The sequence below is a fragment of the Arvicola amphibius genome, chromosome 5 (genome assembly GCF_903992535.2).
Source record: "Arvicola amphibius chromosome 5, mArvAmp1.2, whole genome shotgun sequence".
Classification (NCBI taxonomy): Eukaryota; Metazoa; Chordata; class Mammalia; order Rodentia; family Cricetidae; genus Arvicola; species Arvicola amphibius.
In genome coordinates this window covers 63051157-63066117 of record NC_052051.1, presented here as the reverse complement: position 1 = coordinate 63066117, position 14961 = coordinate 63051157, and the positions used below count along the sequence as shown (strand labels likewise).

The 14961-nt window shown below is 43.6% G+C and overlaps 1 protein-coding gene across 1 annotated transcript; it reads right to left on the bottom strand.

Annotated features, from left to right (window-relative positions):
- Window positions 1-10649: 10649 nt before the first annotated feature.
- Window positions 10650-12244, bottom strand: Chrm5 (cholinergic receptor muscarinic 5). Its single transcript, XM_038331770.1, is given in 2 exon segments — window positions 10650-11761; window positions 11764-12244. Coding segments are annotated over 2 exon segments (1593 nt in total).
- Window positions 12245-14961: the final 2717 nt, after the last annotated feature.

Genomic DNA, 14961 nt, shown 5'->3' with positions numbered 1-14961 from the left:
CCCATCCAAGAACCGAGACCCTGTGTAGCTTTCCAAGATCAAATGAAGCCAGGAACATCCAGGGTGGTATGGCTAATGGTCCAGCTTCAAATCTTTGATGAGGTCCAGCAGGGCCGGTAGCATAGAGACAGCTTTTCTTTATCTGCATCCTCTTTGGAATCGGTTGGAAAGAACATGCCTGCCCTTGTGCAAGGCCTCCTAGAGATTGTCCTTGTTCCTGGTAGATGGGTAGCCTTCTTACCCTGACACAGCAGCTCCCATCCTGACGGGTTTTCCTGTTCGCATGCTGAAATGTATAGACCTGTAACAGCATAGGTGACTATGCACTTGCCTTTGAAGGTATGCTGGCTGAATTCTACAGACAACTCTTCATCTCTGTAATGCTGCCTGACTTCTGTGAGGAGCTGTGTGGGGTCTCTGCAGACACTGGGGCCAGCAATGTGTTGATACTTGTGAGACAAGAAGGAAATATGGTTCAACACGACTCAGTAGCTGGTGTTGGTTCAACCTTTTAGAGTCTGACACCAGGCGGTTTATTTTAGATATATTTAAGTATGCTACAGTTTGGAAGAAAAGTTTCCTAGTGTAACACAATCCTGTGTGCACCAGAAGCCATAATTATGCCGAAACTCTTCTCAAAATACATGTCACTTCTTTCATGAAAGTTGGTTTTAGAGACATGTGTTATTTTAAGGGCCTAGGGGAGGGTCTGGTGTGGTCTCCATTATACAGATAGCACAAGTTAGCCACGTCTGGTCCTAGTTGTGGGAGCTTGGATAATCCCCCGCTCACCCCTGCTGGCCATACAGATAATGCGAAGGTCTTCTAGTTTATTAGTTACCTCAGGCCATTCTTAGGGGAGCCAAGTATATATAGCCTGACTTTATAGATAGTACAGGGATGACCTAAGCTTTTAGCTACCTCCATTCCCAGCCTTCTGGGTAGAAAACAGGTTGTATATCTTTTTCCTTAAAAAAAACAACTTTATGTATTTAACATTCCTGGCTTCTCTAATGCTATCTGTGAGCACAAGGACCTTTGTGCTCCCCACAGAATCTGGTTATCAAATACACAGGTTAGATATATCCAAAATATAGAAGCCTTTTGACATGTCTTGACATGTAGTATATGAACTAGGAACCATATGTGGGGAAAGGAAGGGCTGCTCTCAGGCCGGGGAAGTAGCTCAGTTAGTAGGGTGCTTGTGTGGCAAGCACAAACCCCTGTCTGTGTTTGATCCTTGGTACCACATAAAACGAGTGTGATGATGTGCACAGGTAATTCTACCAGTTGAGGAGAGTAGAGGGGCAGGAGGAGCAGATGTTCAAAGTCATCCTCAGCTACGGAGAGTTCGAGGCTAACCTGAGCTAGAGATGCTGTTTTGCTTGTGTGCCAGGCTGTTGCTGAGAACTTGGTGAATACTGCAGTCCACACGCATCTCAGTCTCCACTCACCCTTTCTTCCACCCTTTGCTCACAGACCCAGCCTCTGACGGTTTTCTCTCTGTGCCAAAGAACAGTGCAAAGGCGGCTTAGAGCAGGGAAACATTTGTATTTGGGGAAGAGCAGGGCAGCCAGACACCACTGGAGTGATTTCCTTTTTACTGGAGTGGTGAACGGTTGTTCCATTCATCATCCAGTTTGTCTATATCTCTGAAGCAGGGGAGCGGTGTCCATTCTCTTCTGAGCCCCAAACTCATTGCATAGATCAATAATTATTTGTTGGACAAATGAGCAACCGAGCATAGGATAATCAGGTTGCCTGAATGGCCACTCTTGGGTCTAAAAATATGATAAAAGAAAGATGAATTCTCAAGGGCAGTAATCTTCTTATCTTCTAAGCTGTTCTGGTTGCATTTAACAGAGATAGAAAATGACAGATGCAGCCTCTTTCTGATCTATATTTAGTCAGGAGTGGGAGCTTTCTGTGTCACTCGAAGCCTTATGATTTCTTCTTTGAAGAGTCTAAGTGGCCAGATACTGTTTGTTCAAGGACCGCCAAATGGTACTTAATAGCACTGTAAGTTCAGATGAAACATGTTTATAGATGCTGGTGTGGGGGCAGGGGAAACCAAACTTTATAGACTGCTAATGGGAGCGTCAATTAATTCAGGCATTGTGCACGTCAGTGTGGCGGTTCCTCAAAAGACTAAAAATAAAGCTAGCATACGATTCAGCTACTTCTTCAGCATATAACTGAAGGGCTCAAAGGGCATCCAATGGAGATACCCACACCCCCATGTTTACTGCAGCACTATGAAGGTCGGTTAAGGTTTCGAAGCAGCAGATGTGTCTGTCGCTGGATGAATGGATGAAGACAATGTGCTGTACATTCACAGTGGTATTGAATTCACCATAAAGATGAGCAAAATCATTTGGTAGGTGGGAAAATAAAGCAAACTAGGGATTATCATGTTAAGAAAAATAAACCAGACACAAAAAAACAAAATGCTCGTGTCTTCTCTAATATGCAGAATATACATTAAAATAGAAAGATCGTCAAGGGAGAAGTAGGACTTTGACAGGCAAAGAGGGACCCGAGGAGGGGGACAAAAGAGGCTTTTGGAGTAGATGTGATTAAAATATATTATATGCTTGTATGAAAATATTACAAAACATGCTGTTTTATACAATTAATATATGATAATTTTTTGTTTCTTGGTTTTTTTGAGACAGGGTTTCTCTGTAGCTTTGGAGCCTGTTCTGGAACTAGCTCTTGTAGAGCAGGCTGATCTTGAGATCTGCCTGCCTCTGCCTCCCGAGTGCTGGGATTAGAGGCGTGTGCCACCACCGCCCAGCTGATAATAATTTTAAAGCATGTGTGTGTACACAATAAGATTTCAAGAGTAGATGCTAAGATATTTTGCTGGCAGAATTACTGGTAATTTTTCGTTTGTTTGTTTTCTAAGAAAATTTGTATTGATATATTAATTATTGTCTTATAAAGTATAGTGAATATAAAACAAAACAATATAATTTTGTGTGTGTTCATGTATGTGTGAGTATGTGATGCTCAGGCCAGAGACTGACATGGAGTTGTTTTCTCAATTGCTCTCCCCTTATTTTTTGAGTCAGGGTTTCTCACTGAATTTGTTTGGCTAGACTGGCTGCCAACAAGCCCTAGGGATCCTCCTGCTTTCAACTCCTCAGTTCTGGGTTATGGGTGCGCACTGGCTTTTAAGTGGATGCTGGGTGTCTAAATTTAGGTCCCCAATTTTACCACCTGAACCTTGCCTGGTCCTCTAGGTTGGTTGTTTGCTTGTTTGCTTTTCCAATGAGTATTTTGCCCACCTGTATATCTGTGCACCTCTTGTGTGCTTAACACCTCAAGAGGCCGGAAGAGGGCATCAGATCTCCTGAAACTGGGTTTACAGATAGTAATAAGCCACGATGTGGGTGCTGGGAATTGAACCTGGATCCTTTGGAGGAACAGCCAGTGCTCTTAATGGCTGAGCCATCTCTCCAGTCATGTAGCATCATTTCTTTTCCTGTTCTTCTCCATAGGCCCTACTTCCTGGGTATCAAAGGTCCCACCCATCTGAAGACTGTCTGGCCATGGCAGATTGGGTTTCCAGGGAGGAGAGTTGTACTCAAGATACCAGAGGAAATCTAATTAGTATTTCCCACTGCTATCTTTCAGCATGTGGTGTTTTCAACTACAATCTACTGGACTTTTCAGTTGGTAATCTGGCCTATTGTTAGTATATCATCATCAGTAACTTGGTGGATTTTGACCAGAGGTAACTTTGTCTATCTATCTTTGAATACATGAGGACCACTAAAAATAAGTACCAATTCCCATCTTGGGATATTTGAAATACATGAATGCATTTGCAACATTCTGTTAGAGGTGAGGTTGCTTCTTCTTTTTATTAGGATGTCAATGCAGATACATTTATACAAGATAATCACATTTCTAAAAGCTCTGCCAAGGACTGGGAAAAGACACTCTTGGGACGGCCATTCTTAGAAGGAACATAATGAACATCCTTGTGGATATCTAGTGGTTAGAGACTTGTTGAGGGTTAATATTAAAAAAAGGCATTAGGATTTTTTGGTAGATTTCCGTGACGTATAGTGATGCTAACTAAATAGGTATGGATGATTGTTGGACACAATAAGCAAAAACGAAGCTCATTTTACTTTGGTTTTCTTTCCCTAATTTTGGATTGCAGATGGATTTAAGGTTGTATTCCCCACCCCCACACATAACTCCTGAATTACTAAAGGAGATGAGGGCAGTTCCTTGGAGGATTATAATGACTGTTGCCTCTCTGAGTTTGACATGAACATATGAGTTGTGGTTTTTTTTGTCTGTTATCACTTACTCTCTCCATAACTTGTGGTGGTTTGAAGGAAAATGGCCCCCAAATGGAGTGGCACTGTAAGGAGCTGTGACCTTATTGAAATAGGTGTGGTCTTGTTGGAGGAAGTGTGTCACTGTGGGGGCGGGCTTTTAGGTCTCTTTTCTCAAGCTTCACTCAGTGGGATAGTCAGTCAATTTCCTGTTGCTTCTGAGTCTAAATACAGGACTCGCAGCTCCAGCACCACATCTGCCTGCATGCCACCATGTTCCCTATCCTGATGATAATGGATTGAATCTCTGAAACTGTACGTGAGCCACCTCATGTTTTTATTTATAAGAGTTGCCGTGGCCATGGTGTCTCTTCACAGCAATAGAAACCCTAGGACATAACTCAACTAGTTCTACTGGAGGTTTCCATAGCTCTCAGTAATAGTAGCTGCTACAGGCGGGCACAGCATGTGTCTTCCCTAGGACCCATGTGTTTAGCTTTATGGAGAGCTCTAGAACATAATACCCAACGAAAAATTGCTTGATAGAGACATCCATGTCCATACAGCTCTTTTGTAAATTGAGGGCCCTAAGGATGGTGAGTTTTTGGGAAATAATCTCTGTGGAAAAGTCGGAGCTTTATTTTTCACAAAAAAGAAAAAGAGATACTTTCTTAAAACATCAAAATATGGCCGGGTGGTGGTGGCGCATGCCTTTAATCCCAGCACTCGGGAGGCAGAGGCAGGCAGATCTCTGTGAGTTCGAGACCAGCCTGGTCTACAAGAGCTAGTTCCAGGACAGGCTCCAAAGTCACAGAGAAACCCTGTCTCGAAAAACCAAAAAAAAGAAAAAAGAAAAAAAAAAATCAAAATATGCAGAATTTTAAAATGGATGCAAACACTGAAAAAATGGCTACAAGAGTTTTAAAAAAGCTTTTTATATTTATTTATTTTGTGTGTGTGCCATCAGAGGACAATTTGCAGGAACTGGTTCTCTCTTTTCACCTCGTGGGTCCCAGAGATTGAACTTGGGTTTAGAGGCAAGCAACTTTATCTGTGGAGCCTTTTTGCTGGCCTTTGTTTTTGGTTGTTTGTTTTGTTAAAGACAAAGGGGGAGAAACAGAGACTGTTAACTAGACAATGATGAAATAGGATAAAAGAAATAGAGGACAGGGGGCACTTCTCTGAGTAAACCTTAGTTTTGACTTTTACAAACATTAATATTCTACTTATTAAAAAGAAGTTAAATCAGTGTGGGGAGCAGCTAATGCTTAAAATTCCCGCACTGGGGACACTAAGGCTGGAGAATCTTGAGTTCCAAAACAGCCGGGTCATGGCTCATAGTAGAAGGAAGGAAAGTGCAGGGCCATTGTGGGACCGAGTCTGTAGATCAGCAGAGGAGTGCTTGCTTAGCGTGCAGAAGGGCCTGAAAAATGTACACGCTAAGAAAGGCCAAGAAAAGCTGAGACCCTTCTCCAGATGCAAGGTTCTAAACAAGCCGTGGTAGAGCATTCTGTTTGGTCCTAGATTAGATCCTGGACTGAAAAGAAATTCTTACAACAAACATTTGTTCAAGTAGTGAAATTAGAGCAGTTTACAAACTGCAAAACAACATTGTAGCAATGTCAATTTTCTTGATTTTCTTTTTGTTTGTTTTTTTTGTGGAGTAGTTACATAAAAGTAACATTGTTCTTAAGAAACAAACATGTAGCCGGGTGGTGGTGGCGCACGCCTTTAATCCCAGCACTCGGGAGGCAGAGGCAGGCGGATCTCTGTGAGTTCGAGACCAGCCTGGTCTACAAGAGCTAGTTCCAGGACAGGCTCTAAAGCTGCAGAGAAACCCTGTCTCGAAAAACCAAAAAAAAAAAAAAAAAAAAAAAAAAAAAACCAAACAAACAAACATGTAGACATTCCAAGGTAAATAGACACATGGAGAAAATCTACTCTAAGAGAGGTGAGACAAAAATAGTGGGCCAGCACACACAGCTGTGCGCACTGAGAGAGAGAGAGAGAGAGAGAGAGAGAGAGAGAGAGAGAGAGAGAGAGAGAGCGAGCACACTAATAGGACAAAACTTTAATGTGTAGTGTGAAGCGGCGGGGCTGTGTCCCGCCAACCCGCCGCCGGCTAGCTTTACACCCGAAATAATTACACGGAAACTGTATTCTTTTAAAACACTGCCTGGCCCATAGTTTCAGCCTCTTATTGGTTAATTCTCACATCTTCCTTTAACCCATATTTAGTAATCTGGGTAGCACCACGAGGTGTGGCTTACCAGGAGAGATCTTAACCTGCGTCCATCTCGGAGAGGAGCAGCATGGAGACTCCCTATGGCGACTGCCTGAAGCGTCTCCCCAACTCTACTTCCTTGTTCCCACAATTCTGTTCTGTCTACTCCACCTACCTAATTTTCTGTTCTCTTAAAGGGCCAAGGCAGTTTTCTTTATTAGTAATGAAAGTAACACATAGACACTCCTCCATCATTAATGGGTTTGTAAAGCAGATGAAGGATAAAAGAGTTGCTTCTAGTATTTATTCAGCTTTTATATAAGTTCAGAATTCAAAAGAATTTGTTCTTTTTAAAATGTGCTTCTGGCTCCTTTCCTAACACATTTACCCACTCCCTGTCTAGATTTCTTAAATTAGCAAAGAGCTTGCATAATCCTGAACTTTACTGATGAGATGGCATGAAGGAGAGAGAAATTACAATCACAAAGTGCTAATGAAATGACGGGGAGAACGTGAGGCTGTTCCCGTTGGCACAGGGCCTCTGTCTGAGAAGAGCTGGGCTTCAGGTTTGTCCCTCGTCCCAGTCCTACAGGAGAAAGGAAGACTTTTAGCCATAGACTTTTTATCATCATTATTTAATCTTAATTTGATCATTGGTAACTGGAATGGCACGTCACAGAAAGTAGCAACAGGGATATGTGTTCCATATTGTGTGCCCTAGCGTAAAAGGGAAGGCCATGCAGAGCTGGGTAAAGACCCCGGTACAAATTTGGGTCTGTCATGCTAACCGGAGAAGATTCTCCAGTTTTAACACTTTTCATGGAATCACTGGGCGGTTGAATGTCTTTAATAGCCAGAACAAGACGAGTACAATATGCTTTGCTGTGATTCGGATATTTATAGTAGACGGCTAGATATCCCAACCCAGGGGTTTAGGTGCAGATTTCACAATACAAATAACCGACAGCGTCACCCTCAGAGGACACTCGCCAGAGGAGCAAAGCAGAGGAACGCTGGCAAAGGTGCGTTGTTTAACCAAACAGAATGGAAAACTGGGACTTGTCACCAAGTTCACAGCCAAAGAGAAACAATCACATTATTAGCAACACATAACATCAATAGACAACTAGTTAAAGCTGAATACAGTTTTACCACAGAGCTCAGGAGACTGGGGATCTGGGATCCTAGCCCAGAAGGTGTAGACACGGTACTCACCCAGTACCTGTAGTTGACAGTTGAATCTTTGCATTCTGAAGGCCCCACTCAAGGAAACTTTGGTTTCCCCTAGTGGTTTTGGGGTATGCTTTGTCTGTGTTAATAGACATGAGTAGCCTTGTGAACCTTGCTACTTTCCAAAGTCAATAAGGATCAGTTTCACAAAAGATAAACTAAAAATGTTCATTCTGTGCGATGGTGGAGCAATACTCTCCAGCTCTGGGTTCCTTTGCTTTAACTTATCCCTCTGCTGTGACTGATGAATACCCAATATAGGATTAAAATGTCATTTTCATGGAAAGATTTCCAATTCTGCCAGCAGTCAAGGCCTTAAAGGAAGAGAATCAAGCACGGCTACAGCTGGTAGAACAGGTTTCTGAATAAAGCCACACCCTCCTGGTGTCACGTAGGCCTGGGAACTCTGTCTTAGAGATTTGAGCCAATTAGTATTTTCTACTAGTTTCTTGGCAGGTAGGAACCTGCCCTTCACAAAGACTCCACAGCTAAGGTGCATCAAACATGTTCCATCTCAACATCAGGTCTCTGCAGGATAGAATAGAGGCCTGGGTGGATTAGCCTTGTCCTGCACAAGAGTTCCCCATCCTAAAGAACTCTGTTCTTCCAGGGTCAGAGGAAGAACTCAGGTACACATCTAATTCCCAGGAAACAATTCTTCTTCTTCTTCTTCTTCTTCTTCTTCTTCTTCTTCTTCTTCTTCTTCTTCTTCTTCTTCTTCTTCTTCTTCTTCTTCTTCTTCTTCTTCTTCTCCTCCTCCTCCTCCTCCTCCTCCTTCTCCTCCTCCTCCTCCTCCTCCTCCTCTTCCTCCTCCTCCTAGTCTTCCTTCTTTTGCCATTCTCTTAGCAAGTGAGGTTGAAACAGAGCTGGCTTCCACTGAGTGAAACAAAATCCAGATTATTTTTTTTTCTTTTTGAAATAGGATCTTGCTATAGACAAAGATGCCTCCACTGCTCAAGTGCAGGGATTACAGGTATGTTCCACCACACCCAGCAGAAGTGTAGAGAATTTTTTAACACAGTGTCAAATAATAGCAGATCTAACTAGGAAGTGTCTGAGAGCATTTCTCCACCTGCCAATTCTTCATGTAGCTCTGCACTGCTTTTACTGTGGGGCTTTCATTAATTTAACTTATTTCATAGCTTTAATTTCTTGTTCATGTATTTATGTTTAGAGTCATCAAAGAAGCATCTTAGGTTCGATTTTTTTTTTCCTCTCCTGGTTCTAAAACTCAAATCTAGGGTTTTGAGCATGCTGGACAAGCACTGTCCAATGAGCACCACTCCATTTCCAGTTTATATAAAAATACTTCAGTTAAATAGTTCCATTAAACTCAGTTTTTAAATAATTCCATGGTACAAATGTATGTTGATAATTTTTGTTTTTATGTCACTATAACTTACACTTAGCTTTTAAGATGAAACTTACGTTTTAAAACAATGTTGCTTTGGTGCTGAGGGTCAAATCCGGTGGCCTTATGGATGTGGAGGGAAATGTATCACTGGCTCCTCCTAGCCAAAGCGTTCATGTTTAAGGACCATAAGCAACTGCACTAAACTCTCAATGGTAGTTTCTGAGCTTCTCACTTGGGGTGAAGTTGGGTAGGCACTGAGCAAGGAAGTCATTTTTTTCAAATATGAAAGACTTTATAAGAGGGGGAGAGAGAGAGAGAAGGAGACAGAGAGGAGAGAGACGAGAGAGAGAACAGAGACGAGAAGAGAGCAGACAGAGAGAGAGAGAGAAGAGAGAAGAGAGAGTAGAGAGAGAGAGAGAGAGAGAGAGAGAGAGAGAGAGAATATTCCCCTCTGTTTGCCCAAGTAACATTTCTTTCCCAGCCCAATCTGCACAGGTCTGGGTGTGTTAGGGGTTGAATGGGGTGGGGGGGATTGGGAGCTTCAAAGACTCTTAAAGAAATGTCAAAGCATGGAAGGAATCATATTTGTTTTTCATGTTTTGTGTCTGAATTGTCCTGAGAAGAGATTAGAAAGCAATTCCCCTGAAAACAACATAAAAGACCCAACATTCAATATCCTGGAGAGGATCCTTACTGCACAGGGCTGCTATACAATCAGTTTCTCCTGGGAACACAGCATATTTAGTAAATGACTCCAAATGGGCACCAAACATGATACACAATATTTGTTTAGAGAAATAATTACCTCATTGGTAAAACACAAGAATAACTAACTGTACGGAAACTTGATCATCATTAGTCGCAGAATAGAAGAAGCCCCTTTAGGAGACCAAATGTGCAAGTGTGCCAACATCAGCACCCTTCTTGACTCAGGATTCTGAGAACTGATGGTCTGTGGGGATCACCGTGGTTTCACTGGGTACGGGTGTTGTCATAGCTATGAAAGGGGGAGTGAGAGCATCGTTCTGCATATGAACAGAAAAACATGCCACAGTACAAAACACGTGAGAGCTGCATAATAAGTGCTGATTAAATTACAGCGAGTGATATTCTTAGAAGCCAGTTGAATATCATTCTTATCCAGAGGCGACGGTGGCCTACATTCTCCTGATTCTCACTGGTATAAGACAATTTCACACAGACACATACACATTCCACAGTAGTCTATGACAGAATGCCACAGGGGAAGATTTCCATCTGGGGAACAGATCAGTTCCCCAAATCATTGTCCACTATGACTCAAATGTACTTCCAGAGCAGGGCCCTGAGTCTGTCTCTCTGCTCCACAGAGAGACTCTAGTGGCATCAGGTGGCCTTGGTAATAGACAAGACTCACTTCATGTGGCAGTCGTTGATGTGTGTGTGACTCTTCATTTGACCACAGACCTTGACAAGTCTTCAGGGACTCAGAATGGCAGATGGTGTCCTTGAGAGCAAGCTAACCAGACCATGGTTATGATTCTTGCGAGGGGAGTTGGCTGACTTTTCAGGGTAGTTTGCTGTTCCCTTGCCAGTACAGTTTCTCGTCTGCTTTTTTCTTTTTCCACCGGCAGAGGAGCAGCATCTTGAAGGTCTTCCTGAAGGTTCTGTTGCAAAGAGCATAGCAAATGGGGTTGACAGTGCTGTTGACGTAGCACAACCAGTAACCCAAGTGCCACAAGGTGACAGGGACACACTTGTCACAGAAGGTGGAAACCAGGACCATGATGTTGTAAGGGGTCCACGTGATGATGAAGGCCAGGAGAATGGCACTCAAGGTCTGGGCTGCTTTCCTCTCTTTGACTAGGACCATTCTCTTTCGTTTGGTCATTTGATGGCTGAGGTTGGGATCCAGGCCTTTTGTGGAAGGGTCTTTGGACACCGGGAAGGTACAGGGCATGATTTTCACCTTGCGACAGCCATTGTTAGTTTCCTGGGTCCCATCAGCTTTTACCACCAATCGGAACTTATAGGCAACACACTTCTGACTCTTGAGTCTCTGAGCAGTAGCCGGGGACAGGAAGTACTTGGGAGTGTCATAGTCATTGTTTTCAGTCTGAGCATTCCCAAAAGTTTCCTTGTTCTCTTCAGTGCTGAATTCCTTCCTCGGGCTTTCCTTGGTCTGGTTCTTGTAGACCACTTGGAAGACAGGGTCAACGGTGGTCTTGGCCTCATCCTCTGAGGAGGCATAGCTGCTACAGGTAGTGACTTGTTCAGCCTTGTCCCAGTCAGCACTTAGGCCTGTGGCCTGGGTTGGCTTTCCTGTGGCTGAGGTTCTTCTGCGGGAGGATGACCAGTTATTCCTTTCCCTCTGGGCCAGGCTGGGTCTAGGGCAGCTAAAGAAAGATCTGAGCAGGGTCCTGTGAGCCGGCTTTCTCTTCTTGGCTTCTGCCACAGAATCAGAACCCTGGAGGTCAGCCAGGTCCTTGGTTCGCTTCTCGGTTTCCCTGTAGATCCGGCAGTAGAGTATGGTCATGACGGAGACAGGGATGTAGAAGGCAGCGATGGCAGTGCCGAAGTAATGGTGGGCTCGGGAGAGGAACTGGATCTGGCACTCAATCGGGTGGTACTGGTGCGCGTTCCCCACCAAGTATTGCCAGCAGAGGATGGCTGGCGCCCGAGGATGAAGGAGACAAACCAGGCCAAGCCGATCATGATGCCCGCCCTCTTTGGGGTACGCTTGGCCCGGTATGTCAGTGGTCTTGTGATGGAAAAGTAACGGTCAAAGCTAATCACCAGAAGGTTCATGACAGAAGCATTGCTGGCAACATAGTCCAGGGCAAGCCAAAGGTCACAAGCCAGACTCCCGAGAACCCAGCGACCCATGAGGATGTAGGTCGTGTAGAGGTTCATGGAGAAGACCCCAATGATGAGGTCCGCGCAGGCCAAGCTGAGCAGGTAATAGTTGTTAACCGTCTTGAGCTGACTGTTGACTTTGAAGGAGATCATGACCAAGACATTGCCCACAATGGTCATCAGGCTAACCACAGCCGTCACCGCTGCAATAGTGATGACTTCCCAAAGCCCATGGCGTTCCAAAGCCTGGTGATTTACTGGGGTGTCATTGACCGTGGTTTCATTGTGGTAAGATTCCCCCTCCATCCTGGTTCAGGAAGTCGCTTTCGGATTAGTCTGAGGTTTGGAGCTGCTCTGTTCTGCCTCCCCTCTTCTCCACCAGCATCTGGAAGAGACATAAACAGGTCAGCGCCACTCATCACAGTTCTGCCTGATTTTCTTTTCCATTCGAGATTCATCATTACTTCCAGAGTATGAAATGTATGTAGAGTAAGATTATGAATTGTTGAACTTTTTTTTCTTAGAAAATGACTTAATTTATTATAACACTATTGTTAGAATTGTTAGTATTGAGATAGTTAAGGTAAGTATAAGTTAAAAGGCAATATATATATATTATACTTACCTTATACACACACACACACATCATCATTGCATTGGGAAACAGTAGAGTAATGTATGTATATATATTATCATTGCAAAAATTATTCTGCCTAGTGAATAAGTATTTTTTAAACTTTATTTTCTTTATTTAGTATACAATATTCTGCTTACATGTATGCCCACAGGCCAGAAGAGGGCACCAGATCTTATTACAGATGGTTGTGAGCCACCATATGGTCGTGGGAATTGAACTCAGGACCTCTAGAAGAGCAGTCAGTGCTCTTAACCGCTGAGCCATCTCTTCAGCCCAAGTGTTGGGTTTTAATTACAAAAATTTTCAATTAAAAATATTTTCAATGAAAAATTCCCTTCCATTTTTATACATGTAAAAAATGAATTGTGGTCATCTTCATGCCCCAATGCCCTCTCTCTTTCCTCTCCTTCTCCCCTTGAAACCGTTTTCTTCCACAGAAATCTCTGGACATTCAGTAGCATTTTTTATCAGGGTATCATTATTACTAGTTCTTTGAGAATTTCGTATGCTGTGTTGTGAGTATATTCACTCCCTCCCACAACTGCTGCCAGCTCCATTCCCTTCTCTACCCACCCAGCTTTGTGTCCTTCTAATTTCTTGGTGAATTATCGTTTGCATTTTAATGCGCCTCGGGGCCTGAGTACCATTCATATGTGTGAATCTGCTGCCCTCTTGTGGCAATTTTTTTTAAAAAGGGGGTTGAGAAGATGAAGGAGAGAAAAGGATGCTTAAGACTGGGTGGGTGGTGGGGGTGAGGGATAGTAGGGTGGAAATGAAGGGTGTGGTTGCGGGTGGGGGTTGGGGGGAATGGTGGAGGCGGCCTGTGGGTGTGATAGACTTGAATGCTGGGGGTAGGAAACGGAAATGGACATTGTGGGGAAGCGGCAGGCCTAAAACACGACCGCTCACAATGGGTTCAAAGTCAAGGAGAATTCCTACTGAAGGAATGTGTGAAGAAACAAAGTTTGTGCATGTCTTTTTTAAGGTGGCTCTTTTAAAGTAACAAACATCTAACTTCTGACTCAGAGAGAAGAGGAGCATGCAGTCTAAAGTTCATTTCAGTTAAGAGATGGCTTCTTGGAGTGGGTAGGGATGAGAAGAGGGACTTGGGGAGAGAGGAGGGAGGAGAAACTGATTGAGCTGGAAAAAATTAATTATTTTTTAAAAATCGGTGGGAAAAGATGGCTTCTCATTGTCTATGAAGTTATAATATCTGGGGCACAATTTTAACCAATGCTTTAAAAACACTGTTTACTAGTGCTAGATGCCTGGGAGCATAAAAGAGGCTTGGGTGCATGAATTGAGAGACATAATCTTGTTCAGCCCTAAACAGCATCCAGGAAGACAGTGAGGCTTTTGGGTCAAATTCTTGGGACAAAAGGGTCATTCTCGAGGATACTAAATAGTTGCACTGTCGCTGCAGAACAGGAAAGCTGGTGAGACAGCTTATACTTGAGGACTAAACTGGAGCCCCTAGATTCATGTGTGAAGCTTGTCTGATACTCCTGGGGTGTGGTGGTGGTGGAGAACTCCCTTCCTTCCTGTCTTGTGCGGTATCCCCAGACTTTGGGGAATCTATTATTTTTCTATGTGTGCCACGTCATAAAAAGCCTTGGAAGTACTGCTGCAGTTAGGTTTACGGGAAAATCTGAAAGCCCAGAATTCCTTGGCAGTTAGCAAACCCTTCCCAATGGAAGCAAAAACAAGATTATGCATTTATCTTTGCATTCCTAACGGAAGTATATTTTTCCATAAGCAACAGGGACACACTGCATGCATCAAACAAAGCTGAAAAATCTAGTAAGATGAGGATTGACACATGAGCCTGGGTTTAGTTCCAAGGAGATAAGATGCATCTCGGAGAGCTTCGTGACATATGGGAAAGAGGGACCAGGAGGAGCAGAGTGGGAGGGAGCTATGTATGCTACTGACTGCTTGCTTGTCTGTGGACCAACTTCACGCCTGTATGCAATACCAACTGAAGGCCAGAAGAGGGAGTCTCTTAGGACTGGAGTTACAGACAGTTATCCACTGGGTGGAGGCTGGGAATCAAACCCTGGTTTTCGGGAAGAGTTGTCAATGCTTTTAAACATTAAGCCTTCTCCCTAACTGGCCTTTTCTTATTTTTAAAGAAAGGTGGAAATAATCTACTTTTTCATGTTCATGAGAATGGCGGCACATTTAGAAGGTAAAAACCGACACATGGGAGAGACTGAGAGAGATTCTGGAGTGAGCTGGTTAGTGAACTGGCATAGGACCTAATGTGGTAATATGTAGGGCCCAGGTCTACCCTTGTTCCTGGGGCTCATCTTGAGGACAGTTTCTGGTCAGCTAACTAAGCATCCTGTTTGTTCCTGTGCTCCCTCTGCCCCACCTGGTGATTAGC